The 27,493-nt window shown below is 37.5% G+C and overlaps 4 protein-coding genes across 5 annotated transcripts; 3 read left to right on the forward strand and 1 right to left on the reverse strand.

Moving 5' to 3' along the window:
- Window positions 1–8,912: 8,912 nt before the first annotated feature.
- On the forward strand, window positions 8,913–11,081 carry LOC133846187 (histidine-rich glycoprotein-like). 2 transcript variants are annotated; one of them, XM_062280995.1, is made up of 3 exons: window positions 8,913–9,072; window positions 9,135–9,206; window positions 9,279–11,081. In XM_062280995.1, exon 3 carries the CDS (start codon window positions 10,434–10,436, stop codon window positions 11,016–11,018), a length of 585 nt encoding a protein of 194 aa, XP_062136979.1. In that variant the 5' UTR covers window positions 8,913–9,072; window positions 9,135–9,206; window positions 9,279–10,433; the 3' UTR covers window positions 11,019–11,081. The 2 variants fall into 2 exon arrangements, with proteins under 2 accessions (XP_062136979.1, XP_062136978.1); XM_062280994.1 differs by having other exon boundaries at window positions 9,135–11,081.
- Window positions 11,082–11,818: 737 nt separating this feature from the next.
- LOC133846188 (histidine-rich glycoprotein-like) lies at window positions 11,819–12,707 on the reverse strand. Its single transcript, XM_062280996.1, has one exon. It carries the CDS (start codon window positions 12,483–12,485, stop codon window positions 11,901–11,903), a length of 585 nt encoding a protein of 194 aa, XP_062136980.1. The 5' UTR covers window positions 12,486–12,707; the 3' UTR covers window positions 11,819–11,900.
- Window positions 12,708–14,704: 1,997 nt separating this feature from the next.
- On the forward strand, window positions 14,705–15,479 carry LOC133846186 (pro-resilin). The gene has a single exon (XM_062280993.1). The coding sequence runs from the start codon at window positions 14,764–14,766 to the stop codon at window positions 15,445–15,447; it is 684 nt and encodes a 227-aa protein (XP_062136977.1). The 5' UTR covers window positions 14,705–14,763; the 3' UTR covers window positions 15,448–15,479.
- A 1,750-nt stretch (window positions 15,480–17,229) lies between these two features.
- Window positions 17,230–24,974, forward strand: LOC133844269 (uncharacterized). Its single transcript, XM_062278186.1, has 3 exons — window positions 17,230–17,433; window positions 19,751–19,924; window positions 23,664–24,974. Exons 1-3 carry the CDS (start codon window positions 17,422–17,424, stop codon window positions 24,798–24,800), a joined length of 1,323 nt encoding a protein of 440 aa, XP_062134170.1. The 5' UTR covers window positions 17,230–17,421; the 3' UTR covers window positions 24,801–24,974.
- The last annotated feature ends 2,519 nt before the right edge of the window (window positions 24,975–27,493 follow it).

Below are 27,493 nucleotides of genomic sequence, written 5' to 3' on the forward strand. Positions count from 1 at the left end.
TTATTGTCTAGTGAGTGAAAGTAAATGGTAAGGGAAATATAAATAAAATTACAACAATAATAATTTAATGTTTATTTGGAATCGATGAATAGTATGGATGTTTTTTTTTATTTTAGATTTATTAAGTAAAATGCCATGTATGGATTTAGATTTCTTGAGTAATTGAACTGTTCGAGTACAAGCATGTAATATCATAACAACGCATAATAACTTATGATTTATAAGGAAACTCATTCAGACAACACTTGAGATTTATATCATGAGGACGTAATAGTGTGGAAATGAAATAAAATCATATTAAATATTACTTAGTTCTTAGCATTCAAGTTGAATTCCATACTTTTATATTTCGAGGTAATTTTAATGAAGAATATTATTATTATTGCTATGTAAGTATGAATCCATGAATACATTTTTTTTTTTAATTTGTTTATTTTATTATTTAACTTGGGTTCTGCTACCTTTTTGGCAGCTTGACAAGTTATACACGTATTAAAATTGAAAACCATTAAAAAAATGGTAAGCAAACAAAATAAAATAGTTTTGAATACAACTTAATTGTTTTGCATTAAAGTTAAATATCATTTTATTAACTAGAAATAAACTTTTCTCTTCTCTACAATTATTTCCTCTTTTTTTGTTGGTCAACAATCGCCAGCTACGCCAATTGAACTTTAATCGCTACTCGATGTGACTTTTGTCATTGCTTTATCGTTTAGGCGACAACATACAGCAGCTTAACCTGCCCCTCCTCCCCGCTGACGCCCCCTCTTAAACACAATTGCCAAAAAAAAAACTGAACATAAAAAGAGAAAAGGAGACGCGACCCTAGCCTGAGGTTGCCAGTCGCGGACGTAATCCCACATCCCGAATCGAGGCGCGCTTTGTCTCATTGAATAGCCGTTGCCACGCCCACTTTATAGCCCAGCCAAGTGTCAGTGTGTGTGTGTGTGTTGTATGGGTATTTAACAACGCGTGTTCGAAATTTTATGCGCGTCTGTTAGAATTTTCAGCTATTTCAGCGAAAAGACATGAGCGAAAAACAACAAAAAAAAAAGCGAAAGAAAAAAATTGAAACACTAAAACTGGCGTTCAATTTGTCGTACAAATCTTTGAAATGGCTCCGTTGAGAACTATTTCAATGCGTCGAATCAATAAATTTTGGCTGGGGCAATCGCAACGTTTTGTCTGACAATTTGGCTGGCATGTTTTTTGGCGCTCTCATCTCGCCATCAACCGCTGTCGAGTAAACACGATAGTTGGTCTACTCGACTCGAATCGACTCTAATCGTAATTGCATGCCTGATAAATATTAATGTCATGTTCGAAGATCCTTGCTTTTTGGCCATTTGATTGTTTGCTTAATGCCCAACATTTTCCCCACATTTCCTTGTTTCTACACATTTTATGTGCATTCAATGGCAGCTTAGCACGTGGTCAGCCCACTTATGAGTAGATTCCTATATTTTTTTTCGCATTTCCCAAAAGCAAACAGCAAATACTCACGAACATGTTTGTGAAAATAATTTTATTTGTTTGTTTATTTTTTTGAGCGCTAACTGCAAATGGCGCAGTGCCGTCAATTAAAGTGAAAGTCATGTTGTAAATCGTTCCACGAACACCCTACAATACTGATAGCTTAGCACAAACAGCCATATCAGCCACGCGCTTTAGATTCGCACTAGGTGAGGTCAGATAGTGACCAATAACAAGACTGATAGTTTGCGTAAATAGTAAATTTTGATTCTAATTATATGACAATATTCTATTCAAGGTTTATTACGGGGAATTTCCATAGATAATCTTATTATTTATTTACCTTTTTTAAATTAAAAAAAATAATATACATACACTTGGCCCTCGCTTAACACGGGGGTTACGTTCCAAGAAATCCTCGTGTTAAGCGAAACGTGGATTCAATACAAAATAAAGGGGTTACGTTCGAAAAATTCAAAATTGGCAGCAAAAAAAAAATGTTTTATTGTCCAATTTTGGTCTGTTTTTATTAAAGTTTCATACATTTGTTCAAAATTAACCAAAAGTTATTATGCATAAGCCTTTAATAAATGCATAACATTCATATTTTCAAAATTAAAAGTTGGTATTAAATTAAAAAAGTTGCTTTATATAATTAATTAACAGTTTAAACTTTACTTAAAACTTAAAAATGTTAAAAATTAGGTCATAGGTTTCTATTCATATCAAATTTGAAATGCATTTGCTTATTTACAGTTTAAGCCAGTTTGTTTCAACATGTTTAGTGGCAGTTTTCACAAAAAATATTTTGCTATCGTGTAACAACGAGGTTTTTAGCGTGTTAAAAGGAGGATGGCAGCAAATTTGTAACCATGTACCGAGTTCGTACTAAAAGAGTCCGTGTTAAGCGAGGGTCAAGTGTATTCTGTTTAACTTCGTATTCCCAAATAAGAAGAAATATTTATACGTTTAATATTTAATTATTTTTAACCACAACAGATCAAGATCAAAAATGAAAGGGGAAGTTTTAGTTTAGTTTCCGCATTTGGCATTAATTCTTTAGCATTTTCTATAATTGTATTTATAAAAATATGAAATATACTCTATATATTAAAGGAAAATTTCATTAAGATTACTATGCATGGCGAAGAATATTTATGTATTCGTCTGTCACTCTTAATGTGATAGACTGAGAAGCCTGTCAGAGGCTGGTAAAATATAATCTCAAATTAATGAGTTGATTTAACTTTTTGGCACAGGTTAATCGCGCTTGTATCATGTGCTTCACAGCAAATTACAACAAATTATACACATAATTGCGCTTTAATGATTGCCCTAGCCACGCCTTTTCCAGCAGCCACATCAACAACAACAGCAACAGCAACAACAACGACAACGCATCAATGCAAAGTAAAATTGTGTGTAAAAAATGTGATAATTAACTTAAGTCCTCTGGGAATTTGCTCTCCCTATCTCTCTCTCTCTCTCTCTTTCTCCGACTCTATCACTCTTTACTGGCTCTTTAACCGTCCAACACGGCTCTGTTTAACGAGTATGTGTTTATATATGAGAATATGAGTGCGAGTGAATACTGAGTGCACACTACATACATATGTATGTACATACATACATAAATACGAATACTCATATGTACATAAACTCATTGTCAGTTAATTATGTAAAATGTCGGGGCGTATATTCTCATTTTATACCAGCAACAGCAACAGTTCTACATAAAAAGGACTTTCCTTTCATTTCAGATACACACACGCGCACAGATTTTCAACACACTCATTTGCATTCATATACAAACAAACATTTATGTGTGTAGGTGCATTATTTTTGTGGGAATTAGAGATGAGCATATCATTAATGTTATAAGCAAAGTCTGTATAGGAATAAATTCCATACTTTCAAAGCTACAATGAAATACTTACAAATTGCAAACGAAAGCAACATAATTAAAATTACAATTTAATTTTATTTATTTATTATTTATTTATTATAGTGTTACATTATATTAGTGTAACATTAGTGTATAATAAAACTGGAATTAAATTAATGTTCAATAAACTATTTAAGACGCATTAAATATATTTAGAATAATGTTAAGCATTAATATTTTGTTAAATTTCACTTTTATTAAATATAAAAAAAGGTTTTTAGAATAAAATATGTATTCCGATAAAAAGTTAAAAAATGTTAAGGAATCCCTGGGATATTATGTGAGAATAAGTTAATTATGAAGATGCTAAGTTAAATATATTCGTTAATAAGTCTGCTTATTGCCTATTATTAACAGTAATTGAATTTCTTTAATGGATAATCGATAGGTTGGATAATCTCACGAGATCATCTCCAGACTGGCTGGCTAATTGTCACAGTGTTCTGTGGTGCAGCTCTCTTATTATTATGATTATTATTATTATTGTTGTTGGTGTGGATGTTACTGTGTTGGTTGTTGTGGTTTTATAAATTTAAATGATGTTTACACAAGACAGTTGCACAGGTGTCTGAAAGGTTTGAGGTTCGTTGGCCGTATGAGAGCTTGTATCTCTCTCTCTCTCTTCCTCTCTCTCTGTCTCTTTTTGGATGTCTGTCACATTTGGATGGCTTGCACATTTGACTTTCTTCATTTGCTTTGTTAATGAGCGTCTCATAATGCATATAATTAAAAACAACAACAATGGAGACATACACACAGACACACATTTTAGGGGGAGGAAGGGGGGCAATTAGTAATTCTCGTTAGGCAAAGGTTTTTCCTTCCTGTTTTTGCCATCTTCCGTTTGGGATGCATGACAGTTGCTCTCTGTGCTAATCCTTTATAAATAATGCATTAAATGTAGCTTTTGTTGAGAGACATACGCTGAGAGATAGATAGAAAAAGGAAGAGTGAGAGTTACTTTTCACAACCGCTTTCGCTTCTCCTGTCGGAAGTGAAGCAAACGAGACAGATCCTGAGCTGAGCCAAGCTGAGCTCCATTTAATTCAATTTGCATAAAGTGCTTGGCATTTTATTAACCCACTAAACGTAATTTAGGGCCCAGGCAGCCTGCAAAAAAAAAACGTAAACCTAAACCTGAGTCCAGCCTCAGCCACACGCTTCAATTGCCCCGCTGATGAAGTGCTGGCGAAACCAAAGCAACTAACATAACCAACCAACCAAACCTGGCCATCTTCTTACAAAATCCCTCCCTTGACTTGCGCCTATCCCTGGGGCTTTTGCGGCCCCAATTATCGAGGTCCGCAGCGCATCTCAGCATCGCAGCATCGCAGCTTTTGTTGATTTTGCCGACCTTGTGCCTAGTCGAGCGTTAAGTGGACCATTTGCGGTGAGCCTAACGATGAATCCCGCCCTTAGAGTCTCTTAGCTGCTGTTGCTGCTGCTGTTGCTGTTACTGCATTTCAGCTACGAATTTTACGTGGCATTTATGCAAAATCGAGTCAAGTGTATCTCGGCCACTTGAGCTGACTTTGCTAAGAGGCTTGGCTCTCCATTCAAACGGCCCAATATGTCCATTATCCAATACGTTGTTGTAGCCAAAGGCTCTTGTCTGCCTTTTGGCTTGAATGGTTTTTGGCTCGCTAAAGTTGATTCAACGGTTTGCTGCTTACAACCGAAGAAAACAGCATCTTCAATTGTTACACAGATTAAGGAGAGCAGTTTTGCAGATAATAATAATCTAATAATCATAATTTGAGAAATTGGTTTGCTTGTTGTAATCTTATTAAAACATTTTACGATTATACTTTCTCAATTAACTAATGATCTGTAAGTGCTTTGTTTGTTTGTAAATATGTTATTTTATTTATATGTATAGTATGTTTAGTATCGAAATTGAACCCATGCCACCACATTATTCTTATATTTTTTACAATATTTTCCTTTAATTAAATTCAAACTGTTTTTTATAGTGTGAAATTGAATTTAGTTAAACCAAATATGCGTCAAATACCAATACTTTTTTTATTTTGAGTAAAGATTAATGTAATAGCTCTTTATTAGCACTTTAATTACAGCTACCAATAAATTTGGAATAATTTTTCTGTTTTAACATAATTGCAAAAATTAACAAATTCGAACTCAAACCAAAAAATGAAAAAATTTAAGAAAGAAAAAGTTCCTCAAAATAATCTTTTCTCGAAATATAGTGCTAATCCGAAGCTATAAGAATAATGTTTAAAATTGTTTCAATTTTTGTTTTCAGAGAATTAGCCATTATACATTGTTACAGAGAACTAACCAGCAAACTTTACTATAATATTTATTTCCTCTCACTTCTTTGGCAATTCTCTGCAAATAACAATGCCATGATTAATGCTGCCATAAACACTAATTGGTAACCGCTCATGACTCTTATACGCAAAGCGCTCGAATGTATTGACTTGGCTCCCAAGATTTCAACTACGACTACAACACAACTCTCTTTTATTTGGCTGCCCTTTCATGGCCTTTTAGCCAGCTGACTAATACCACAAATTATGTGCCTAGACCGAAAATTTTCCTCTCACTAGACTGACAATGTTTGCAAGAAATTGAGAATAAGAAAAGAAATGGTAAATTGTGTTTTTCACCCATCAAATTCGTGAAGCGCAAAATATAAAACATAAAATATGATTAAGACATACAAATCCAAATGCCCAAAAAAAAACCAAATAAGAAGGAGAAAGTAAGAGAAAAAGGCGAATCACAGAAATGTAGCCAACGATAGCAGTTCAGACAGCTGAAATTGAAAGGGAGGCCGAGAAGTAGACTACACAAAGTTGATATGATTGGTTTTCGGGTTGGTTTATGAATTTCGGGTGTCCAAAGGCAAAGGCCTAACGAAGCGTACGGAGGGGCAAATGCTGGGCCAAAAACTGACCGCTCATAAATTACAACAACTGCAACAACAGCAACATGGCAATGAAATCAACGCATTTTCAGGGAGCGGAGCTCTACACAAATGAGCAAATATCAGAAGCTATAAAACCATTTAGCCAGATGAGCGTGAAATTTTTCATGGCAATTTTTGGCCATCATCAACTGTGGCTTTAAGCAAAAGATAACCGTTGAGACCACAAATTTGGCAACAACTGTGCGACACTTTATGAGACCGAGACACGCCTACAGAGCAGTCGAATTTTTGGGAACAGCGTTAAATAACATTTAAATAGTGGCACAACACGTACAAGGCGGAAGCGAAGAGCAGGCGGGAAGGTTGAAGGGGGGTTGAACGCATATACAACTTGTGGCAAGAAAGCCTTCTGCCAACGACAACGGGTAGAGTTTGTTTTTCGGCGGTTTCACTTTGGCTCCAGCCTCCTCGCCTGCTTGTTAAGCCTGTCCAGCTGCTGTCGTTGCCATCGCCAGGCCAGGCCAGGCGAAGGACTGACTCTGCTTATGATGCCAGCAGGAATTAAATTTCATTTAATGTGTCGACAGCGGCGAAAACTTTGCGCACACACACACATGTGTGTGCTGGCTGGCCAACACATTTGATGATAACAAAAGCAGGTCAAAATTGTGAAACCAAAATGCCGCCCATCAAAGGAATTAGGTTGCTGCTGCTGTTGTTGAATGTTGTTGGTGTTTGCCTGCGGCCTTTGCGGCCAGGCTGTGAGAAAAAATTATGATTATTTTGCGCAATTAACCCAAATTATATATATTTATGTAGTGTAGTCTGAGATTCGCTCGAAGGTCGTCCACGTCGTCATCATCGTCAACTGTGACGCTTTGTGGTCATTTAAGTGCTTTAATTGTGGGTAAACATCTGTTGTTATTACTGCCAAAGGAAGGCAACATAAACATTGCTAATGGGAATTGAGGAACTGCCGTAAAACGAGCCACGACTGGTGCCACACACAACTGGGAATCTACAATTGTTACAAGCATTTGTGAGGCCGGTGGACAGCTGAGGGTCACAAATGCTCGACCTAACTCAAGTCAGCCTGCTTTAAGCTAAAAAATAAATAATATGATATTTAATCATCAAATTCATTTTATTATTTAAAGAGCAAGCATGTGTTGGAGTCATCAAATCCTAGACCAACTCAAATTAAACGCTGCATATGAACGACATATGATCAAATATTGTGTATAAAAGTTTAATAACCTTATTAGGGACTCATGTGGAAACATGTATATGCATATGTTATGTCTAAGTTTATTATTGCATAATTCGCTCAACTCGATTGCTGCAATTTATTTTTATGTCTAAGCCTTCGTTTTTATGGCACTCGTCGAGTCATATCCTCTTCACACACACACATACACACAACCCTCTGCTATGTCCTTCGTCTCTAGTTGACTTCTCTTCAGTTGATGCGACATTTAGCCCACTTTTGCAGCTCGACCTCATTGCCAGCGATTTTCCGCTGTCCCAGGCGGCGTATGCGCAATATTTCAGTTGTGCTTGTTGCTTACGCCGCCGTCGTCATCGTCATCGTCATCACAATCATAATAATCATCATCAGCCATCTACATCATCATATTCACAACTTAACGTCCACTTCTCCGTCAAACAGGCCGTAAAGTGGCATTTCTGTTGTCGTTCCACATTCCTCGTTCTTTGCTGGTTCGTTTCGTTCGTTTCGTTTGGTTCGTCTGTTCATTCGCTTGGAGCCAGTGGAGCCTTTTTGTATGCAGCATAAAATTAAATTATTTGTTGCATAAGCCGGCCAACCATCAACGCCCCCGCCCCCCCTCCTTCTTACACTCCCCAGAGCCGTCCACTACAAAAGGCAACGAGCTATGCTGCAAAGTGCTAAGCCATGAGAAAGTGTGCACTTGAAGCGGCACAAGCCGCATGCTACATAACCCATGACCACGCCCACTTTTTCGGTAGGCAACTGGCGTTGTCGCTGCCGTTGCAGTTGCAGTAGTCGTTGCCGTTGTCGGCGGCAGCACATTATTATACTTTGAGCGGCGCCGAAATCAGGCAAAACTTTCCGTTTAGCCGCTGATGTCGCTACTGCTGCTGCGTACTTTTCCCTTTTTTCAATTTCTTTTTTATATTTGCCATCACAGAAGGCAAACGGCAGCTCCAAAGAGGGCAACAGTTTTTCCACGCGTTGCACTTTTCAACGTGCACATCGCCTTCGTTTTCATTACAGTTCGTTTCGTTTCATTCATTTATTCCGTCGCTTGCTGCTTTCATTCATTTCGGAGTCGGCGATTTAATTCGACTTCTGTATCTCTGTTGGTCTTAACTCGCCTTTGGCAAGAAAGTCAGCACAACCGTGAATTGCAGCGATAAACTTTGCCCTCGCTCTCATGTTAGATATAAAATATATGAACATAAAACATTGAACATTATTTATAATATATTTTTCTAAGCAAATCAATTATGATAAGTAAATATGCCTACAGAATACATATCTTTAACTTTTTAAATATATTTCAAAATTATATAATTTTGTGTTTATGTTAACTATTTCAGCATTATTACTTCAATTCGTATGTTTCAATTGTTTAATCAAAAGTCCACTCGTCTATAATACCCCAATCAAAGGGTATGTAAGTAAACTCACCAAAAGCAATGGCGAACTCTTTGTATAAATTTCACGGATGGCGAGATGGGTCCAACATTTTTGCTCGTCTGGCTGCTCTGCGTTTGTTTTTCGAACTCACCTGAGCTCTTTCACCTTGCTCAATACTTTTTTTTTCGTTACAGCGGCCGCAATTTCCACTGCTCATTTGCATTTTTAATGACACCATATAAATCGGCAAAGAGGATACAGTGTGCGTAAGTACGACGGCAAATTATGATCCCGAAGCAAAGTTTTTATTTCCTCCTTTCCACACATGAGCATATCAGAGAAACAAAATATACATTCGAGTATGTTATGTACACGCTTTTCCCAGGTCTCGTCTTTCAGATTTTAAACGCAATTGTCCCAAGAGCTCGTCGCTTATCACGACAGGGAATTTGTGTAAGCAATAAATGCATCGCATAATTTACATAGCCCGATTTATTCGGGACTTAAGAGCTTATTCCAATTCGGCGCTTCAATCATTCTGACCAGCTGCCAGCCTCAAGACAATCCCCGTCTTGTGGTCTGGCAACCCTGGTAGATTTATGTGACCGCAAAAGTTTGCAGCAGAGCATAAATTAATGTTTAATTGATGAATTTATATGAGCCTGTGGTCTAAGCGCATTTTTGCTTCATTTGAATAGTTTTCATCAAGTAAAATAATAATTGGTAGATGTGCCAAATTTCTGAGACAGATAGTTATTTAAATTTGGCTATACTTAAAAGTTAAAATTTTTTTTATATATTTTATATATATTGAATAAACGCATTAAGCAAATAATGAACTGAATAAAAAGTAGCGCTTTAAATTCAAATTAACTAAGCAAGCAGTTCAATTAAAAAGATGTGCGTTGTTTCCAAGCAGTTGAAAATGTAGTGCAAGCAGTTTCTGTTCAACTGCTTCGTTGCAGAGCAAGTGGTTTACCAGTAGCTCTCTAACTTTAACAAAACTCCCGAAAGTATGCAATGGAATAGGAATTAACTAGTCAAATTGTGAGCGATGATGAAAAAGGAAACTATCCTATAAATAAAAATAATAACAGCTAAGGATGCGAAAGCCAAGCTTCAAAACAAACATATTCATAAGCATTAGTTGTAAGTAAGAAGCGCTGACAAAGGCGAAAGAAGTAAGGACCAAGGATAAAATATATAATGAACATCGGTAGCAGCTTCCAACAAATATTATATTATCACAAAGCACTTAAACGATAAGCTAGTATTAAATTACAAAAGTCTCCCACAAAGTTCAATACAGTTCAACTTATTGTTATAGTTTACTTTTACCAGCCCAATTAACCTTCAGAAAACTTATTAGTTCATGCTTCGATTTTAACTAGAAGGGTCAGCTATAAAAAGACAACGAACCGTAAGTTTGGTATCGCAGTTCCATTTGCGTTTTTATCACAGCAACATCTAACTACAATCTACATCCTTTAATAATGGCCTACAAGTTCACCCTAGTTTGCTGCGCCCTGCTCGGAGCTTCGGCTGCCAGCTATATTCCTCATTCCGACTACCAACATGGTCATGGTCATGGTCACGAGGTTGGCTTCAGCATTCATACCCATCATGAGGCACCCAAGAAGTGGCACAGCCAGGAGCACGATCATTGGGCACCAGCCCCACAACAGCATTACCATGTGCCTGCTGCCCCAGTGCATCATTGGGCCCCTTCACCACAGCACCACCATGTGGCCGAGGAACCCCATCACCACCCCAAATACCAGTTCGACTATGGCGTCAAGGATACCAAGACGGGCGACATCAAGAACCAGTGGGAGACTCGTGATGGCGACAAGGTCAAGGGTGGCTACACCATGAAGGAGGCTGATGGACGCACTCGTGTCGTGGAATACACTGCCGATGACCACAATGGCTTCAACGCAGTCGTCAAGCACATTGGACATGCCCACCACGAAGAGCACAAGTCTTACGATCATGGCTACCACGGACATGGACATGGATACGGTCATGCCACCAGCTATGTGGATGTCAAGCAGGAAACCGGCAGCAAATGGTGGTAAAATGCTGATAATTGTACTATAAATAATGTTTGTCGACAACTACTCATAATATATTTAAATAAAAACAAGCAAATTGCATAAAATGCGATAAAAACCAAATTTTCACAACTCTTTTATTAATTATTTAAAATGATAGTTGGTAATAAAAACTGCAATATACTTAGTGAATAATTAAAAAAAATGAAATCTGAAAAATTCAACAACTAACTAATTAATAAGCGAGAAAGAAGTGTGCAAATTCTATTTTCTTTTTTAAATTTGTAAGCTAAAATTTTCAGTATTTTAAATGCTGAAAGGTAATAATTTATGTATAAAATAAAGAAGAATAAAAAAATGAAAATATCGCACTGAAATACTTGGATTAAACATATTTTTTATTTTAACATATAATATTAGTATTTAATACTAGATTTAGACGAAAAGAAACTACTGACTTGTGGGACCTTCGACTCGATCGTCTTAAAAATAATTTAATAAATATATCAATAAATGCTCATGAATTAGAATTATTTCGTAGAATTTTAGGTAAAAACCATATCAGTAATAAAATTAAATTGTCTCAAGCTAAAAAAGTTCATCACGTCTTCAATATTTTGATTTAATTTTGAAAACTATGAGCCTAAACTGCAAACTATTGAAAATAAAAATATATTGTTGAAAAATAGATAGATCAATAATAGATAGTCAATCATTTGCTTCAAGTTATTTCCCTCCAATAACTTTTAAATTAACTTGTATAAGAATAAGTAAACGCATGTACAAAATTAGTTTTTATCGCATTTTAAATGCATTTTGCTAGTTTTTATTTAAATATCTAGTGAGTATTTGTCTACACAGGGTATTTACAACATTTATCATTTTCGTAACTCAGAATCCTTTACTCTACCACCATTTGCTGCCTGTATCCTGCTTGACATCCACATAGCTGGTGGCATGTCCGTATCCATGTCCATGTCCGTGGTAGCCATGATCGTAAGACTTGTGCTCTACGTGGTGGGCATGTCCGATGTGCTTGACGACTGCGTTGAAGCCATTGTGGTCATCGGCAGTGTATTCCACGACACGAGTGCGTCCATCAGCCTCCTTCATGGTATAGCCACCCTTGACCTTGTCGCCATCACGAGTCTCCCACTGGTTCTTGATGTCGCCCGTCTTGGTATCCTTGACGCCATAGTCGAACTGGTATTTGGGGTGGTGATGGGGTTCCTCGGCCACATGGTGGTGCTGTGGTGCTGGTGCCCAATGATGCACTGGAGCAGCAGGCACATGGTAATGCTGTTGTGGGGCTGGTGCCCAATGATCGTGTTCCTGGCTGTGCCACTTCTTGGGTGCCTCGTGATGGGTGTGAATGCTGAAGCCAACCTCATGACCATGACCATGACCATGTTGATAGTCAGAATGAGGAATATAGCTGGCAGCCGAAGCTCCGAGCAGGGCGCAGCAAACTAGGGTGAACTTGTAGGCCATGATGGATTAGAGAATGAAAATTGTACTTTGATGTTGCTTGGCTCAAAACGCAAATGAGACTGCGATGCCAAACGTTGGTTCCCTTGGCTTTTTATAGTTGAACATTCTAGCCCAAAAATGAAATATGAATTAATTAGTTTTCTGGAGGTTAAATAGGCTAGAAAAAGTAAAGCACAAAAATGTTTGAAATATTTGTGCAAATTTTCCATTTCCACATTCGTATGCAGTTGTTTTATTACCTGATGATCATTGCCCAATTAAAAGTGGCTGTAAAGCAACAAAAACAAAGGCAACCAATAAATGGGGCGTTAACAGACCACGGCAACGCTTGAACAATCGTTATTGTTGTAATTTGACTAGTCGCACTTGTTATTATTGTTGTTGCTGTTGTTAATTATTGTTGTGGCTGCTAGAAATCAATCAACAAGTGTGGCCCGCTTTCAAATTGACCAAAAAAGCCAAACACCGCGCCTGGCTGCATTTTCAAGCCAAGCGAAGCAAGGCAAAGCAAAGCAGCAAGCCAAACCTCAAGCGTTTTTGCGCCCAGTTAGCCAAAGCCAAAGCCCACAGCTAAATGACCTTGAGACGCATTTGCCGAAGAAGGGGGCCCAATCGATTTGGCCATTTAATCACTGTGGGGAGTCTCTGAGCCGACTGCTTCCGAATTGGTGCTACACTAAATGTCTTGTTAATGTTTTCTATTAGCGGTGCAAATTAATCGGCATTTTTTTGCTCTGACTCTCGAATATGATTAATGATTAATTGGTTATTATCATCTCTTTACTTGATCTCGTTACGGGGAGTGTTCAAGAATAGGCTCGTTACCGGGAATGAAGGCCGACTGAGACAATAGAGTTCTAACTAATTTAAGACCATTCTTTTTTAACAGTCTTTAGACTTATAATTACAGTTTTGTGAAAATGCTGATGATTAATGAATTGCTAGTAATGATATTTATTCACAATTTAGTCACATAATGAACAAATATTTACAATGAAGAACAAGATATTTTTATCTTTCATTCATACAATTAATCACAAAGTAAACACATTCGATATTTTTAATAATAAGAAGAAAATACATTAAAAGTTTCCGTATATAACTTTATATTTAATAAGTGTAAATGGTTTGTGTTCTTCTAGAGTTTTTATACCCGCTACTCATAGGGTAGACGGGCCCTATTAAGTCTATATATTTTATATCAGCGTCAACAGTAATTGAGTGAAGCTAAAGCGAACTTTGGTACAGACAATAATAATTATAATTATTTAGTTGCGATCACATAAAAATTTTAGATGTTATTTAAGTCTACTACGTCTACTGCAATCTGATAGCTGGAAATCTTGTATGTTTTGATGTCCTATAGTCTTTGGTAGTATTAGTACTTTTATGGTATATTAATTTAATATATTTATAATAAAATAAACACCGCACTGTTTTACTAATGAGTATCAAGTATATTAAAGTCGAGCACACTCGACTGTAGCTTCTTTACTTGTTTAAATCTCTTTATTTCCATGAGCGTGTTTAAGTGTCCCTTAAAGAGTCAAACGCTTGCCATATCAATGACAAACATTTGCTCTGGAATTTGTGGAGAATTTCAATCTTGCAATCTGCCAACGTCACTTCGCAGTGTATGTCCAAATCATTTTAATTATTGCCATTTATGGAAGCAGCTTGTTGCCTTTACTGGGTGGGAATTTGTTGCCAGCAGTCGCTGAAAGCGATAACTACGTAGGAATTCTGTAAAATTGGGCTAAAGAGAATACTGAATTCAACTGAGATTTAAATAATGTAGATAATATAAATAACATTAAAATTAAAGAAATACGACGTTTTATAAATATTATTATTTTTATATTTTTTTTTTATATAATTTGCTTAATTAATAATGTAGTTATATAATATAATGTAGAGTTAACGTAAGAACATTCAGAGGAAAAAGATACGCGGAAATCCGTAGGAGAAACTCCCAATAAGATTCGCTTTCAATCAGAGTCGAGAATATTAACCGAGCACAACAAACATTCTTTTCTTAAAATATCATAATCATAACACTAACGCAATCCGCAGCCAAACGCCCTCCAATTTGATTTTCAACAGTTGAATTGTTAATTGGTGTTGGTGTTGGTGTTAACAATAATTTATTAGATTTTCTATGCAGCTCAAGAGTGTAAAAGTAAAGCACAATTATAAATAACTAATTAGCAAATCGAAGGCAGGTGAATGGCTCTGCTAGTGGTGGTGGTGGTGTTGGCTCTGGGCCAGAGACCGCCCGATGGGCCGAGGTAACTACAGCTATAAAAACAGCCAGCGGATCGAGCAAGAACCAACAGACATCATCACAACGTTAACCAATCAATTTGCCAAACCGAAAATGCAGCCGTTCTGTGGAGTTTTGGTGCTTGGCCTGGTCAGTTTGGGTCTGGCAGCGCCTCATGCCCCAGCGACCAGCTACAGTTCGCTGGTCAAACACGAGGAGCCGGCACACAAGAGCTACGGAGGACATGGACATGGCAGCATCGATCTGGGCTATGGCGGCTACGGAGGCTATGGATACGATGGTCTGGGCTATGCCAGCTATGGCCATGGCTATGACAAATACGAGGCAAGCCATTATCCCAAATATCACTTCGATTATGGCGTCAAGGATGCGCACACCGGCGATCAGAAGAGCCAGTGGGAGTCACGGGATGGCGACAAAGTCCATGGCAGCTACTCTTTAAAGGAGGCCGATGGTACGACTCGTGTCGTGGAGTACACAGCCGATGATCACAATGGCTTCAATGCGGTGGTTAAGAAACTGGGACATGCCCATCATCCTCAGGTGTACAAGAGCTACGGACATGGTGATCTCTATGGCGCTGGCTACGACTACGGACACAATGGTGGCTTTAGTGGTGATTATGGACATGGTCATGGACATGCCAGCAGCTATGTGAATGTCAAGCAACTGCATTAAACACGCCGACAAATAAAGAAATGTGCATAGAACCTGATCTGACCTTACTTATATAGCATCTGCATACGTAACCCAAAACACCAAATAAGCTTCAACCAGTATTTTTAATAGTAATTTTAAATGAAATACATATGAGACAAACCGAATCTGAAAACAATGGTTATTTCTTATTTAAAGCAAATGGGTTGCAATTTATTATTATTTTAATTGCGGAGTAAGTCGTAAACAAACCATAAATTCTCAAGTATGCAGTGTGCAGTAGATTTAGTGATGTCTACTTATATTAAAAGATCTTTTTAGTGTGCCTGGAGTTATTATTTGGTTTGTTGTGAATAAATCGTTCACTTAACAGTTCACTGACTTTCTTATTCAGCTTGTTGTTAGAAGTAAAGTATACTAGCATATTGGTAAGCAAATTCAGTGATTATTCTTAAGAAATCTTAGTCGTTTACTACGCATCCTTTTTGTCTAAGATTTCTGAAAAACTTATTCTTATGACAATTATATTGAATATTAAACTAACTTAATATACGGTTAATGAACTATTCGCTTGAGTTGAATACATTTTCTGTTGCTGTTAAAGATGGTAATTGGTATGATGATATGGAAATCTCTAAATTTATTTAAGCCTACACAATTCGACTTAAAAACTCTTAAGCTTTAAATTGTTAATGAGTAACAAGCATATTAAAATATATTAGATATCGCATAGTTAAATAGATTAAAAGGAAAGTCGTATCACGGATTTCCTGCAGCTGCCGAAGATTATTATTTTTTGTTGATAGTGTATGAAGAGTCTTAGTTTATTTTATTAAACACAATTTGACTTATAATAAATCTTCTTAAAGTCTACACCAGAAATACGAATCAGACTTGATAAGCTTATTAGTTTGGATAGATATTTTAATTTAAAAAAGTATTTTAAACTTTAAACTTCTAAGTTTCGCATTCGATTTCGACAGATATTATTCGGAGACCGGTCTTTTACTTCTGCATTATGAGCTAAGAATATTAATTGGTATTCAACGCATACGAAACTGAAATACTAAAACTGCTTTAAACTTCACTTCCATGTGCCTAATCAATTTTGCGACTTAAACGCTTCAATGCGCTCTGCAGCTGGGCTTAACATAGATTTGGTGAATGCTGTTTCCCATGGTTGGGATTTACGATAATTTGCTGGCAAATTGCAAAGTCAATCGCTTTGAATTTATGTTAAGTCCAAACGTAATCCTGCCTGATATCAATTTTATAATGTCCAGTCAGCGGTTGCAATTGAAGCGCATCGGCGACGACGACTTTTACTCGTTGCAGCTGAAACCAAAAGTGGAGACAGCCAAATTGGAGTTGAAGAGCTGCCAGATGGGGAATTGGCTAGCTATGCAGTGGGGAAGCCAAGCAGCCGCCTGGTGGTGATAGCGAAACAAGTTTGGCTGATCCACAGTTACAGACTGAGTTGGAGTTTCGTATAATTGTCAATTAGAGTGAGCTTCGGAAGCGTTCGCTCTGAAGCTTATGCTGCTGCGGCTGCTGCTGCCCACATCGGCTCATCGTTGCAGTCGCATCTGATTGCCACCTGACAACAGCAACAGCGCCAAGAGCAACATCGACAGCAAAACGGCAGCAACAACAACAATTGTGGAACCAGTCGGGCCGGAAAATCTTGTCGCCGGGAAATCGCTTTGACCATGCGCAGAGCCGGTCGTCTTCGCGTCTTCGTTTTGCAGCTGGTCTCTGTTGGCTATAAATACTTTGGCAATGTCGCGCAAACGCTTTAATTACGTTTTTGTCCTTGACATTGAACCAGCAAACATCGCAGCACCGACAACGACGACAACAACGACGAGCAGTGAACGATTTCGACGCGATTTCCGTGCGATTTAAATCGCCAGTTTGTGATCTGTGTGACGTGAACAGCAATCCGAGTGCAACAATATTTGTTATTAATAAATATTCATAACATTGCACATAGCAATGCGTTTTTATGTAAGTGCAAAGCAAAAACTATATTTGCAAAAATCTGGCTAAACTTATTTTCGGCTTAAATGAGAGCGAAAGTGTTTGAAGTCGAAACTTTCACCCACAAAGTGAAAGTAGTGCAGAAATCAAAGAAAAACGCATGCAAATCAACAATATTCAGAAAATTAATGCGGTTTTTCACTTTCAACATGAGACTTCCTTATGAATTTCGAGAAAATTGAATTTATTTTTGCTTTTACCATCAATAATTAATGTGCAAAAATGCAATAATGTGAAGAGCTTCATTCTCCTTGAATAATTTTGTCAATTAAATAAAAGATTAAGCTTTGATGAGGAAGAGAAAGCGAACATTTTCTTCATGTACAATTATAACTTTGAACAAGAGTTTGTTTTTAAGTTACTTAATTTCGAACATTTAAAAAAGTATTCGCAATTAATAAATAAACAAAGAAAGTAAGGATTTACTTATGCATATTATTATCTCAGTCTTCGAATACTTAAAATAAAACTAAATCATATTAAAATTAAATTTTATGAGCTACCGATCTTTGATGCTTAGTTTTCTTTTAGACGTCAGTCCAGTTTTACATTTTGAAATAAAATTAAGCATCTGAAGATGAAATAAAATTTGTATATTTACAAAAAAAAAAATTACCACACTATATAGAGAGCGAATTAAATATAATTAATGAAATTTTAGATGTGAGAAATAAGATTTTTTTTTTATATACCGTAGGCCATTTTTACTATATCTATATAGTAGTGTATTCGAAATATATTATAAAGGACAAAATAGTCCTGATTGTCAGCCAAAGAGCTAAGACCAGAAACAAAAGTATTTCTTAAATAATTTTTACAATTTATCCTATCGTAACTAAATTCTCACGAATAATAAATATCTCTAACTTATGAATAGCGAGTATAAGAATAAAAACAGATTGGCACATATCATATTTATACTGTGTTAAAAAACCAAAATACTACCACCTAAAATAATTAATTTGAGATTTTTAATTAGACCAGCTTAAGGAAATTCCGAAATTACAGTGTCTGATATATATCTGCAAGGATTTATGGGCAAATGAATTTGACAAAACTCGACAGGCAGCAAACAATCAATTTATTACTGTCAACTGTGCTCCAGTCTGATGTTATTTTACAATTTGCAATTAAGATAGATGTTTACAATTCACTAGACATAGATAAATTTGTACATTTGAGGCAATATACAATATTATTAACAAGGAAAACGGGCGATGAATGAATGGAATGAATGAAGTAAAACCAGATTATGAAAACCAGAATCAAATTTGTTCACAACACGATTCCACATTCTTGTCAAATACCAGACGTGTCTTAACAAATCAATCTCGAAAGCTGCTGATTTGCTTGCGCTATTGCCCGACTAAGTATTCCTCAAATGAATGAGCGAATGTATGTGTGTGTGTGTGTGTGTGTGAGTTTGTTTTGGTGTATTTGTTTTGGTGCTTTGGGGCAGGCACAACTGTGCTAATTAGCCAGGTTTTTCTTTTGCGGTTTCATCATGAGAAACTGTAACTGTAACCCAAACCCAAAACCGAAACCCAAATGCTGCCTGGGCGAAAACGACACATGCCAATCGAAGCTGCTGCAATGAAAGAAAATGCCCAAAAATGTTGCAATTTATTGGCTGGTCGCCCAAAAATAAAATCAACGACAAGTTGCAGGTTGCAAGTGGCCAGTTGCAAGCAGCGATCAGCAATTGGCAGTTAAGAGTTGGCAGTTGGCAGTTAGCAATTGAAATTGAATTGTATGTCGAGTGGCGTCGCGTCGCGTTGTGGCGCGTCACGTTGAGTTTACGACCATCCTGCAAGACCCGTTTCCATATCGAAGCTACTGGTCTTAAGCAAAACCATCAATCTCCAAGCAGCAGCCATTGCTGTCACATCGTACATACAAATGTGCGTCTGGCGGGGCTTAATTTTCCAAGCAGGGCAGCGGGCCGAAGAGACGGTAACGGGGCGTATGCGTATTACCATTACCATTTGACAACTGTCACAACGCTGTATGACATGGCCGGCATGGCTGGCTGGCAATTCGACAGCCATTTGGTCTACAATTCGTATTCGGCAATTTGGGCACTGAGAAATGTGCCAATGCATCTAAACACGCGTCGCTTGCCTGTTTAGCTTTTTGGCCAATTAATTGGCCCATGCTCGCGTAATAATTTTGTAGCCAATTTATTAACTGTTCGTTGGCTGTTGGTCAACTTGTTTTATCGTTGCATTTATTAAGCGCTCCACTGATAAAAACCGCACATTCATATTTCTGTTAAATGCCTTAGATAACGAGACCAAAACAGCCGCCTTCAACCCGCCACAGACGATCATGCCACATGTTGTTCACCGCTCTCCTTGCGGCCAGCCTCTGGACACGCCCCGTCGCTAGTGGACGCGTCTCAGCCGCACCTGTCGTCGTTGCCGACGATGATGAAATGATGGAATATGCACCAGAATATGTAAGTACCCATTACACTCTCACCCCACACACACTCTACACACGCAGCACACTCTCAACACACCAGAGTCCACACACTCCACACTCCACATCTCACGCCTCAGAATGCTTGAGCACCTAATGGTGTCTTTATAAGGCCGTCGAAGTGCAAACTGCCGAGTCACGCACAATGGGCGGAAATTGAAATATTACCTGACAAAAATACTGTTAAGCTGCTTATGCAATTTAAGACAAGAAAAGTCATTAAACTCAAAGCTTGGCTTAATTTTCTACATGGATGTGAGAGACTATTTAAGCAAGTTATTGTAAATACATTTAAAAATTTTAGATAACTTATTAACTATTAATATAATTCGAAAGATTTTCTTGCACACAATTAAATAGAAAGTACAAGTAAACAAAACTAAATATATAACACATACAATATTTTAGTAATTGCAAGTAAAAAATAAGTAATATTCAAAGGTAAATAATATATATAAAAATATAATATTTTTAATAAAAAAATTAAAAAAGTTGTATATAAATTTCAGTGTCTACAAAAAAAGTAATACACTATGTGAAAAAAATAAAAACTGAAACGATGTCAAAAATAAGTAAAGGTTACTCTTATAGCTGTGGATTAGAACTACATTTAGAGCTAAGACTTTTTTTAGGAACTTTTCCTTTTTTACAATAAATTATGTAAATTCGTTCTTTTTTCGTTCATTTTTGCAATTATTTAAAAACATAAATATAGTTCCAAATCATTCTTAACTCCAATTAATGTGCTAATCAAGATGTATATTATTCATCTTTACTCAAAATTAAAAACAATTTTGATATGTTATTTTTACATTAGATAGTTTTGCATATCATAAATAGATCACTAAATGTCATTCATAAACTTACTTATAATCAACAAATATATTTATTAAATATAAATTTAAAGGTAACCAATAATCAAATATGTAGATCGCCAATACAATTCTTAAACTTAAATATGTATAAATCGAATATATTGATTTAGCAAACATAGGAATCATTCAAAGAAGTTTTAGATAACATTCAAATATAATATATTACAAAAAAGTAGTGAAATATGTAGCTCACTAACTAAATGCAAATCCTAAACCAAAGCACAGGGAGTATTTAGTAAATGACTCACAAAAATAGATTAATATAAATGTGCAATAAAAACGTAAAATTGAGAACCCAAAGCAATTTATTAAAATTGCATAAAAGCGAGTCAAGTGTAACCATAAAACGCATTGCACGAATACTCGTATGCTGGCAGCCTTCGCATATTTGTGAATCGCGTGGCAAAATCTTTCGCTAATCCGACAAATAATTAAGTGCAGCAAACGCATTTTCCGCCATTGCCAAGCTGGCGAAGCCAAAGTGAATGTTGTTCATGCGTTTTTATGATCGCCCCCACCCACAAGGCATTTTTTTGTGTGTGCTATGTGTTGTGTGTGTAACATTCGAGTTCGGAGTATCGTCGCCCACATAAATCAACTTGTAAGTGGCATGAACTGATCTGGCTTTGCACTGGCCTGGTTGGGTCTGTCCTGGTCTGGGCCATTGTCTTTTTTTTCTGTGTGCTACACTATAGCTATCTTTATAAGTGTGTGCATTTTGGGAGGTAGCCGAAAATGCGTTTTGCGTGCAACAAAATCGACGATCAACGCAGCGATCGAGCTGGCTGACTGGCGCCATATATGGCAAACTCACGCAGTTCGCAGTTTGTGCTGCACCTACTCGCAAAAAAAAAAAAATGGGAAGGCCTCGAAAGGAGACAATTGTTTTCATTGTAACTGTAAAGCTATGACAAGGCGCGTTTAACATTTTAAAATGTTTTTCATGTGCTGCTGCAACAAGTTGTCGCCCTGTCTGTCTGTTTGTTTGTCTGTCACCTGTCCGACTGTCTCAACTGTCCGCCTGGGTGCGTGGCTCGAGAGTCAAAGAGCTTGTCTGTCCGTCTGTCTGACAGTTATCAAAAATATGCATATTTTAATATATATACAATCGTATATGTATATATACTCTCTCTCCCACGATCTGTCCGCTGCACTGTTGTCACTTTGACGCGCACGGCCAACGCTGCGTATGCGCAATTTTGCATGCATTTGTCACTGGACGCATACGCCCAGTTGGCCCGTGCATCATAAATTCTATGTGCGTGCACAATTTATGAGGCAAAGTTCACACGCACCCACCAACTCTCAGCACCGACATCAGCATCGGCAATTCACCAATAAGGCAATCAGCCGACCACCAACTGTGGCCATAGCTCATAACTGACTCCTGGGTGGCCAATGGTCAAGCATTGGGTCCGCCTGCCGCCTCCGCTTTGCACTCCAATAACTATGTATACCTATACATGTTATGTGTTGTGTGCTTATGCAATTGCACAACACCAAAAATAAAAAAGTAGCTCTGATTAAAAACTATATTTCTCGGAGATTTCTGCTCTAGCCTTGGCTGCTCAGGTTACGCACTCGCACTCGGACTCGCACTCGTACTCGCAATGTAATCATTTGTTTTCGGTGGACAGCGACAGCTAGCTACAGCAAATTGATAGGCAGCCAACAACTGAAACTACTGCAAGATTCGAGACGCCAGAGTCGAGACTGGGGACTAGAGACTGTTCGCCTGGACACGACTGTAACCATTTATGGACGTCTGCGCTTAATTGAAGCCAGCGCAAAAGCATGCGAAATAATTTTGCAATTTGCCCCCATGCTCCGCTTTACGAGAGGTGCCAAAAATAAAATAAAATAAAATGTTGTTAAAAAATAGCTAAAGAAATATTTTACAGACACTGGCAAATGACAACGCACCACATTCGAATTAATTGCCTTTATGTAAATCTTTTGAACACTTGTTGCAAAGATTCTAAACCTTTAAATGGCATTATTCACTTAAAATCGCTTTCTAAAGAGACCAAATCAATGTCTAGCTAATTAATAATTTAATTGCAATTGACTTGATGTCGGCTAGAGATCAAAAGATCGTTACACAGACATGGACTAGCCCAAATGAACTACACCCAGCCGAAACCCCAACCCAGACTCCAATGGCTTTCAAACTGTGCACAGCGCGCGCTTTTGCCTTGACACAATTTGTGGCAAGCCAAAAGCAAAACCAAAACTCAAAAACTCAAAACGGCGCTTATTTAACGTCATTTATTCTTTTTTATTTTTGTCACAAAAACTAAAAAGCAATTCAGCCATTGCAACTGTCGTGTGCGTGTGCTTATATTCTCTCGCTATTTTGTTCTATCACTAGGTGTGGTCAACGCATTTTTAAACATTCACGCACAATAAACACTGTAGAAAACTAATACATAAAATGGATTTACTCTTACAAAGTATAAGGCAATAAATCAGAGGATTATTCAATTACCATATTTATGTCAAAAACTTTCAATTTGTATTTATAAATAATAAATCACAATCTTAAAGCACTTAAATTTTTATTAATAACTAAATATGATATTCAATAACTAATAATTCTGAAAATAACTAAATTTAAATTTCGGCAACATTTTCTATAAAAATTGAAAAGCATTTAAATCGTTAGCGCATTTATTTTATTATAAATTGAATTTATTTATATTTTACAAAAGTTCTGCTCTTAATAGTTGTAAATAATACACAAATATTCAAAATAACAAAAATGTGTTTTATTTTAAAACTTATTTAAATCAAATGATTCTAAAATTTTAAATTTAATTCATTCTTAATTTTCCTTAACAGGAGCATCCTGGATACGCATTCAGCTATGGTGTCAAGGATCTGCACACTGGCGATGTTAAATCGCAATGGGAATCACGTGACGGTGACGGGGTCAAGGGTCATTACAGCATACTCGAACCTGATGGATCCATACGCACCGTGCACTATACCGCAAGTGCCAAAAAGGGTTTCAATGCTATCGTCAAAACTGTTGGCGCAAATTCGCATCCGATAACAGAATCTCCGGAGGGCGAAAGTAGTCCGAACGATGATACATCACAGTCGAAAATCAATCACTACAGCAAAGATCAAGAGCACATTGTACTCAGCTCGGACATAAAGCCGCTGAAGAAGCCCATCGAGGATCTAACCCACTCGCATCCCAAGATACCAAGTTTAATCGAGTTCAAGCCACATGCACGCATCAAGCAGGTGCCCATGGAGATGGATCCGGATATTAGGACTCGCCTGCAGCAGGCAAGGAATAATTACTACAAGGAGATTGCAGCGGCACAGAAACTGGAGGATGATTATTCACCCAAACTGCAGCCACATTTCGGTGTGCAGGAGAGTGATTGGAAGGCTGTGATTGTCAACGAGCCCAATGAGTATCGACCGCACTATAGCACAAGTCAACCCCATCAGCACCCGTACTATGAGCACTACAAGCCCAAGGATTTGCCACAGAATTATTTGCACAAGCCGTCGGTGCCTCAGCAAGGATTACACACAAGCTATTCCCCTTCACCCTCGAAGCCACGACATGGCGGCAGTTCGGAGCCCATCTCCAATCACATACACCAGAAAAAGATCGTGCACACCACGCCCGGCCTAAAGCATTACAAGTACAAGGGCATCACAAAAAGCTACAGCCGTCCCGATTACTCTAGTTACTTCCAGCGCAAGCCAAAGAAGCTGCGCGGCAGGTCGCTGGCCTACAAGGAGCGACAACGTCCAGCCGAGGGCTCTGGTCCTGTGCTCTTCCCCGAGCCCCTGGACGATGACTACGAGGAGTTCTCTGATTCTGACGAGCAAGGCTCTGCCTCAGCCAGTCTAGTGCAGTCGATGGTGAAGCGGGATAAGCAGCACATGGTGCCCATGTATGCTAGAGGTCATCAGTTTGCAGCGGCCAGCTATCGGAATCTGGAAGGCGTGTGAAGGGGGCGCAAAGGATGCCAATGAAATTGTGGGGATTTTTTGTTAACTGTTTCCTTTTCGTTTGTTAATCTTATTTTATTTATTCGTAATTTATTGTTATTGTTTAGTTAACGGTTTCGAAATAAATGCGTTTCTCTAAAGCAAAAAGTTCAGTTAGAGAAATAAATTGTAAAATTATTTCTTTTTTTATTAAAAAATATACCGAGCTAAGAAAAATTTTGAATGGTACTGGTGAAAAGGCCAAGAAAGTACAAAGGAATTAATTTTCTTGAAAAAAGTATTTCATTTAAATTTTTCCAATATTGAAACATGGATGATATTCGAGCTGCTGTAGCTGTCCGATCAATTAAAAATCTCGTTTATTCTTTATTCTATGGTACATTTTGAAGCTTGTAAGTAAATCGATACATTAAGTAAAGGTTTATTAATTTGGTATATTTTAACAATCATAGCGCACTGTTTTGCACGTCTTCAATATGATAAGCGGGTATCACACAATCATGCCGACTCTACTGTAGCATTTTAACTTGTTAAATTTCTGTCAAGTTTTCCAAAAAGTGATATAGTTGTTCTTTTACAACAAAGTTGTGCTGCAATCATTATAACATATATCAGAACTCTTAATTGTTAGTTCAACCCTCGTTCTTATTGCCTGCGCAACATTCTCACGTCGGACTCTTTGGACACAGTTGTCTGTGGCGTAGTGCCATAAACATTTGTCATAATTAACACAAATTAGGCAGCATTTGAATGCGAAAAGCTTCTGCAGTTGCGCCCTGCCTACTCGAGCACCTGTCGACCTGTCCACCTTTATCCCCCTAACACAGCAACCCCTGTCCCCCAAGAGTCTTACACAGCCACCTACCCACGAATTAGCAGGTGATGGCTTCTACGCAATGTAACTAACTGCTGACTAATCCAATTAACTTAATCTCGCATAACGAGTTTGAATAGACAGCAACTTGTGTAGAGATATGCAGCAGTAACTGAAATGAATGCATACGAATGTGCGAATGTGAGTGCCACAGTGTGAATGCAAGTTCGAGTACCCGTGCCAAGTACGAGTATTCTAATTAAAAGTACTTTTTGTCAACTCGAGCAACTTGAGCCACTTTTGGCATTGACTTGGTTTTTTACGCGTACAAGTCCAAGCAAACCGCTCGAAGTGCGTTCAATGCGATGCGAGATCAAGTAAGTAATTTATATATGCACATATATATATCTGATATAGTTTGTAGCTTTGTGTATGTCAAATGCCATCCACGTTATACTTTTCAAAATTGATTGCCAGCAATACGCAGTCATATGCAAATGGCTCCCACATCTACAGCGACATCGACATCGACGTCGACGAGAGCACAGCATTCTAGGCCGAGATTGAGTCAACTAACCAGTCAACCAGATCAATAAAAAAGTTGATCCACAATTGATGTGCAAATCACTTAGCGCGCTTTTGGACGCGTGAGAAATGTCTAAAAGTCAATTGAATGCAACAAATTTGCAGTTGAGAGCTCGAGTTGAGCTGCAGAGGCGTTGCCAACGCTCCCAATTAAATAATTTAGAATTTACAATTTTCTAGATTAGGCGCCGCCTCCGACAAGGCGACATTGAACACACACAGTTTTGCTTCTAACATATTTTATTGAATGCATGACTCAGTCGGTTAGCATCGACTCTTGAGACTTAGATCCGGTTTAGCTGTGTGCATAAAAGCCAAAGCTGCTACGCCTGACACGCACACCTATTAAGGATCTAGAGATTATATGTACAAGAGAACGTCAATCCAAAATCCACAAGCAATTAGCTGGCTAAACAAATGTGAGACAATTTTTGCAAAAATTCCATTGCAAACAAAAATCTTGAAATTGGTTGCCACATCGCACCAATTTTCCCTCGATTTGGTTTTCTTTCATTTTATTTGTATTTTTCTGACTGTCAGTCGGCGGCATAGAATAATTAATGCCTGCGTCTGCCAAATGACCGGGTGTTAATTTATGGTTGTCTACCTAAATCGTATATCGTAAATCGTAAATATATTACTTACTACTTCTATGGCATAATCGCCTGCTCACTGTTGCAATTGCATAAGTAGCTGACTTTTGGAGGTTGGGCAAACTGACATAGAGTCAGACTGACAGACACGCGGATCACAGAATAATCTGCTTCGATTGTTGTTCAGCTTGTTAGCTATTTCCTGCCTGCCTACGATTCATTCAGGTTTTTCTTATTGTTTACCATAAATCATCTGTTTGCAGCTTGCAACTCATAAGATGCAATTGAAGAACATTTGCATAATATCAAATTAGTTTATTGCAATGACTTGACGCAAAAAACCATGGGAACCGAGCTTTTTTAACAACAGAATAAGGTGATCCATTTAAATGGTTATTACTATGTACTACATATCATTTTTAATTGAACAATTAAAAGCTTAGCTGAGCTTACTCTAGCAGAAGTAAAGCTGTCAGTCGTAGAATTCTAGCTGCAGTCGTAAAATATTTTAATCCTATTCATTTTTATTGCTTAACATTTGTAAATCACAAATTTAATCGTATGAAATTCGTCACAAACTCCGATTACTCTTTACTTTATGGTATAATTCATAAAGAGCAAACTCAAAGCTAGTCAACATTAGCTTAGAAATATTTACCATAAGAGATCAACTTTTTGTGCGTGGAATTTAATCCGCTGGG

This window comes from Drosophila sulfurigaster, chromosome 3 (assembly GCF_023558435.1).
Source record: "Drosophila sulfurigaster albostrigata strain 15112-1811.04 chromosome 3, ASM2355843v2, whole genome shotgun sequence".
Taxonomy (NCBI): Eukaryota; Metazoa; Arthropoda; class Insecta; order Diptera; family Drosophilidae; genus Drosophila; species Drosophila sulfurigaster.

What these genes read in the sequence shown, in the direction of transcription:
- LOC133846187 (XM_062280994.1), top strand. Translation starts at nt 10,434, where the DNA reads ATGGCCTACAAGTTCACCCTAGTTTGCTGCGCCCTGCTCGGAGCTTCG.
- LOC133846188 (XM_062280996.1), bottom strand. Translation starts at nt 12,485, where the DNA reads ATGGCCTACAAGTTCACCCTAGTTTGCTGCGCCCTGCTCGGAGCTTCG.
- LOC133846186 (XM_062280993.1), top strand. Translation starts at nt 14,764, where the DNA reads ATGGGCCGAGGTAACTACAGCTATAAAAACAGCCAGCGGATCGAGCAA.
- LOC133844269 (XM_062278186.1), top strand. An exon ending in TGGAATATGCACCAGAATAT is followed by an intron (nt 19,925 to 23,663) that starts GTAAGTACCCAT and finishes TTTCCTTAACAG; the next exon opens with GAGCATCCTGGATACGCATT.